At 46.3% G+C, this 6000-nt stretch overlaps 1 protein-coding gene across 1 annotated transcript in view; it reads left to right on the top strand.

The window, feature by feature from the left end:
• The first annotated feature begins 6 nt into the window (after window positions 1-6).
• The window catches only part of IQCA1 (IQ motif containing with AAA domain 1), a 186996-nt gene continuing 181002 nt past the window's right edge, over window positions 7-6000 (top strand). Inside the window, exon 1 of the mRNA XM_019553998.1 lies at window positions 7-70. Coding sequence (XP_019409543.1) covers window positions 60-70 — 11 coding nt within the window. The 5' untranslated portion in view covers window positions 7-59. The remainder of the gene's footprint in view (window positions 71-6000) is intronic.

Genomic DNA, 6000 nt, shown 5'->3' with positions numbered 1-6000 from the left:
GGGTGTCTGTGTGCGTGCGGCAGCGCAGGGCGGCGAGGACAGGAGTCAGCACCGGAGCCATGTCTCACGCGTGAGTAAGCCCAGTGCCTGGTGGGGCACCCCTGGCAGCACTGGGGGTGGGGGGTGACCCCCTTTGTCACTCCTGTGTGTTCCCTCCGTGGGCTCAGTACCTGCAGGCTCTGGAGGGCACAAGGAAAAGGGCACGTGGGTTAATACTTCAGCTTCCAGATCCTACTTTAGCCAGATTTTTTTTTTTGGACCCCTGGCTGGCCCAGGCAGCACCTGCAATGCAACTCCCTGGGCAGGAGCCGAGATAGAAACCTCCTTTATTCCCTGCAGTTTTGTTCTTTTTATCGTCTCTGGGCCCCAGTTTTACCACAACAGTCTGTTCTGCTGATTCCCTCTTGTATTAGCTGCGCTCTGCCATCACTTGCAACGTGGTACAGGCCCCCGTTCTTCCACTGCCATGGAGAAGTCTCTGTGGGCATGTCTAGACACCATCCTACAGTAACGTAGCAATCCAGAGTTGTGGTCTTTCTGAGTCTGTTGCAACAGAAAAACTGCTCTGTTATTTTTTTTGTAGGCAATGAAGAGTGAAAACTAAGAGCTAGCATTTTTGGAGGGGTGCCTTGAGTGCATCCAGGGCTGTTTCAAGTCTAAAAGGGGGGAGAACCACTGACTTAGAGCATAGGGAAGACCAGAGTTAAGTTGTCTGCTCCATTTTAGTTTATTTCCCTTCTATGAGTGCATTATGAGACCGTCTTAATTACAGTATCACATATTCTTTGATACTTTTTTTCCCCATCCCCTTCCTACAGTACCTGTCCCAGTTTGGTCTCTTTCACACTCTTGGCTCACCCCAGTCCTATCAAGATCAACAGAGTAGGTGTTTCTCCACCTGTGTTGCCAGAGGGGTTTAATTCATTAGATTTGGCTCTACACCAGCAGAGGCCAACCTTTTTGGTAGACATGAAACAAGATGAGCCTAGCATCCTCCCTAAGTGCCACTTCAATCCCCTTCCCCTGCCTGATTTATTCCTCTACTTTCTGTTTTGTCCCTGATCTGCATGCCACATAGTGAGGGTGCTCATATTACACTTGGCATACACTTGGCCACCCCTGCTGTACACAAAATATGGCAAGTGTGGCTTTAACTACCAGAGTGTAAGCTTTTCTTGGACAGGGAGACGGCAGTTTTAGACCTTGCTGCAAGGACTATTTGTGTATCTTAAGTTAAATAGTTTCAAGATAAAATACTGAAATAACTATTGGAGCAGGGACTGGAGCTCATGTCTCCACTCATCCTGATCAAACACTCTAACCACTTCACTCTAGGGAGAAACACCACTATCACCATAACAGCAATAAGTTTTCAAAGAAGCTGGCTGCTGCTACATTTTGTGCCTATCCTGTTGAACACCTAGCAGGCAAGACAAGTAAATGTACACCTATTTTGAGGGTCTTAGCAGGACATGCCCAGAAGCAGAACTTTAGGTATTTGGAGAATATTTGGTATTTGGAAGTATTTCATTGTTAAAAACTTTAGGCGTGTCCAAATTAGGCTGCAGCTGAGCAGGGGTTTAAAGGATCTACATTTTGGATTTAGACAGCGAAGCTGCTCTGACATGTTGTAATTACAGCGCATCAGATGGTAATTACAGTGCTCCAGCAGCAGCAGCAGCCAGTGTCTCGAGCATCAGCATCCCTGCACTTAAAAATGGTGGCCGGGCACTTCATCTAAAGCTTGTTCCAGGAGTTTTAGATAAATTGCCCCTGCCATCATTTTTAAGTGCAGGAACACTCATACATGAGACACTGTGGGCACTTTAATTTGAGCAGCTCTCCAAGCCCAAAATGTAGCAGCCCACTCCCCCTACTCCTGGAGCACATATATAAACATCCTTAAGTTCTGCCTAAGTCCCACTTTAAACACTCAAGTCCTTTTTCAGATCTGAGCCCAGGCAAAAACCTTTTCATGCCGTGGACTAGTGCTTTTACCAAGTTAGCTGTTCTGGTAGGGTGCCCATACATGTACACGATTAATTGAGTCTCTGCTGACAAGTTCAAATTCTGGCTCCAGTGCATTGCAACATCACGTGCATTCAATATCAAGCATTTGAAAATAGTAGTGGGGGTCGCTTTAACTAAAACTTGTTGAATTAACTTTAGTTAAAGCATCCCCATGGTCATTTTGAAAAGTGGGATGCTGAATAACATGGTGGCATTTTAATTAGAGCTGCTGTCTGGGAACTGTTCTAATTAAAATGCTCCCGCACCCCTACCCCCACCCCAGAGCACATGTACAGACATCCTTAGGGAAAAGAAAGTACAACTTGTATTAGCAACACTCATCAGCAGCTAACAAAACTACTCTGTAACCATACAGTAATTTGTCATTAAGGTTGCTCTCATACCAGCTAAGCTAACACAAAAGGTTATTAATAAGGCTATGCGAAACAACAGTGTTCCGCTTAGACTTCTGTTTTGACGTTTCGATGGAACAGTGTTTCATTTTGAGTTTCGTTTCAAAAGCAGTGTTCCATTTCATTGAAACTCTTTGGCTGTTTCAGTGCTGTTTTGACGTTTCACCCACAGCCAGCAGCTGCAGTGCCTAGCTTCACCAGTAGCAGCTCCGATCTTCCCAGCATGGGCAGCAGTAATCTCCTGTCATCCAGCAGGCAGATTGGGGATTTGCCTGCACCCCTGGGAAGGCTGCAGGGGCTATACCAGACTGCTCCCGGGGGTGTGGGCCTCCGATCTGCCTCCCAGATCACAGGAGGCTGGTGCTGCCGCTTGGGACCAGCAGCAGGCAGGCCCAGGGCAAAACAGCTCATGTGGGGACCCACCGTGCAGGGATCTGCCCCCACCCCAGAATCGGGGCAGAGGCAGGTCCTTGCATGAGCTGATTTGCCCTGAGCCCCGCACCCTCCTGGGGCTGACTCTGGTATGGGGCCCGGGGCATATCACCTTGTGTGGGGACCTACCTCTGCCCCAGTCCCGGGGTAGGAGTGGGTTCCCACATGTGTTGATTTGCCCTGGGCCCCACTCCCTCCTTGGGCTGGCTCTGGTATGGAGCCCAAAGCATATCAGCTTGTGTGGGGACGTGCCTCTGCCCCAATCCTGAGGTGGGGGTGGGTCCCCGCACAAGGTGATTTACACCAAGCTCTGCACCCTCCTCCAGCTGGCTCTGGTACAGGGCCCGGGGCATATCAGCTCATTTGGGGACCCACCCTGATCCCAGGGCAGGGGCAGTTCCCCACACGAGCCAATTTTCCCTGGGCCCTGCACCCTCCTCTGATTGGCTCTAGCATGGGGCCCGGGGAAAATCGGCTCACGCGGGGACCCACCACCACCTCGGGATTGGGGTGGCGATGGGTTTGTGCATGAGCTGATTCACCCTGGGCCCTGCACCCTTCTCCAGTTGGCTCTGGTGTGGGGCCCAGGGAAAATCAGCTCATGCAGGGATCCCATCCCTGGGCAGTGGTGGGTCCCCATGCAAGGAGATTTGCCCCAGGCCCCACATCCTCCTCTGATCAGTTCTGACACGGGGTCCGAGGAAAATTAGCTCGTGCAGGGACCTGCTGCTGCCTCAGGATCAGGGAAGTGGCAGGTCTGCTCATGAGCTGATTTTCCCTGGGCCCCACACCAGAGCCAATCCAAGGAGGTAGGAAGAGCCAGGACTGCACTCCCTGTGGGACTGAGCCACATGGTGCTGTGCAGCCACTCGGAGCACAGCCTTGATTCTCCCCACCTCTGCCTCCCACCACCACTAGGCTGCTTCAGAATTCAAAACATTTTGAAACTTTCTAAACATTTTGCCTGCCTTCGTTTCATTTCGAGGCTGTTTCAAAGCCCTTCATTTCACTTTGGTTTCACTGTTTTGAGCTCAAAATGAGTCAAAACAGCATTGAAATGAAACAGCCAGCGAAGCTTCACACAGAGTATTGCTAATTGCAGTTAAGACATAGCCTCTGACAAAATTCTGTCAGGCAACATTTAGCTTTGAGCAGTTTAGTTATAATATGGACAGACTTTTTGTGAGGTTTATTATAGAACAATGTTGACTGGTCCTTCCTAGTAAATGTGTTATAAAGCCTGGCCACCACAAGGTAAGAATTTGTACAGTTTTCTTTCCAAACTAGATAACAAAGCTGATGAGATACTCCAGCTTTACTTACTGTTATTTGGCTCAGTATGTGTGACCACTGTATGAAGCTATACAAAGCTGTGCCTATTATGGGCTCGACCGTAGTTTTCAGTCAAAATGGAGCACAAGAAGACATCTGAATATGCAGTCATCCAACTTGTGCGCCCTTGGATATTTGAATTAAGTGATAGATCTGTAGGTCAGTCCAAATGGCCACGGGTCTGCAGTACAGGTCTGGGTAGTTAGACCATTACACGTCAGAAAATCACTGGGGCCAATGCTCGTATTTGTTGGTATTTCCTTAGAGCCTCACCTTTTAGAATCAGATTATTGCCTGATAATTTCAGATTTTGTTTAAAAAAATGGTTGAATCTCTAATAACTGTAGAGAGATATTTGAAAATGTACCTTATTTACTTGAATACAAGATGAATACCATCCACCCCACCTGCAATCAGCATGGAAGGGAAAGTGCCTTTCTTACCTGCTTCTCTTACAAGAAAACCTCATTAAATTGCTGCCAAAAGCAGAATGTGCTCAGTAATGGAAACTAACTATGAAGTTGATTAAATGCAGCCAATACTGAGCATGACTATAAAACACATGGCCCATATAGGGTGAATATGCTGTTGGGAAACTATCATAGTTTTTTGGCTTCAGGCTGAATTAATTCTGAATTCCAAATCAGTCATTCAAGTCTATGTGGTTCTACCGCCAGGCACATTCCTCCCTCTGGGACTTCGGCTACTTCCTAAATCCATTGTAGGCATCCTATGTGCAGGCCCCAAACCCAAAGGTGTTGGAGTTCAGATCCCCTCCCACCCCACAGTCATGCTTGCTCCTAACCAAAAGGCCAAAGAAGCAAGCCAATGCAAAAACAAAGGCTGATCTTAAGTGTTAAAACCCAATGTCAGTATCTGAAGGCAATTATGGGAAAAGTTAGCAAACGTGTAGTCACTGTAGTGTTTGAGAACACAACTTTAAAATGAAATAGATTCAGCAAAATTATTTTGTGACAGCAACAAGGGAAATATCAGTATTTTGTCAAGCAATATAAATTGCCCCTCCTGGAAAGGACAGTTAGTCAATATGGGCATGTCAGAGGGAACCTTTATGGGTACCTAATTCCATAAAGTACTAAGCACATCCTGAGAGGCACTTGCTATCCTTCAGCACCCATTAACTTCAGTTGAGGACAGATCCACTGAAGTAAATTATTCTATTGACCTAAGGGGACTTTGATCTACATGCTGGAGACACCAGCACCTTGCTACTTAGACTAGTTACCTTTCAGAAATAGCTGAAAGAAGAGTTGATGTGCCTGAACATGCTCAAGGTTTTCTGAAGGACAGTTGTAATCAGAACATCCCATAGTGGGGTTTACTTAGGGTCTTCAGGAAATATGCAATGTGTCACACTTCCTAAAATATTCCACGGGCTAACATTTCATTTGCATGCAGATATACTTTTGTTCAGCTGGAAATTTGCATAAATGTTTTAGAATTGCATATTTTTCTGCGGAGCCTTTTACTTTTAACAGTTCCTTCATCTTGTATATAACTTGTAAATGTTTGACCAGTAACTTCTTGATTTGCCCTACCAGCACTAATTCAGGCATAATTGAAACAGACCTTTGACAATGGTATTAATTGTTCTCAGTATTATTCAGCTCTATGGCATTTGCTGCTGCCATGAAAAGAACACAATGAAGGACATTTAAACATCCATCACTATTAAACATAATCTAATTGTCATAACTAAGAATGTATGTAAAGCAGATAATTATACACCTAGATTAAGAGGATCATTAGTGTCTCCTCTTCAGTTTCTGGCTAAGTAACCAAAATAAATCAA

The sequence above is a fragment of the Crocodylus porosus genome, unplaced genomic scaffold (genome assembly GCF_001723895.1).
Source record: "Crocodylus porosus isolate Cpor-Errol unplaced genomic scaffold, CroPor_comp1, whole genome shotgun sequence".
NCBI classification, from domain to species: Eukaryota; Metazoa; Chordata; order Crocodylia; family Crocodylidae; genus Crocodylus; species Crocodylus porosus.
Note: the sequence above shows the minus strand (reverse complement) of the source record. Positions and strands in the feature narration are given on the sequence as shown.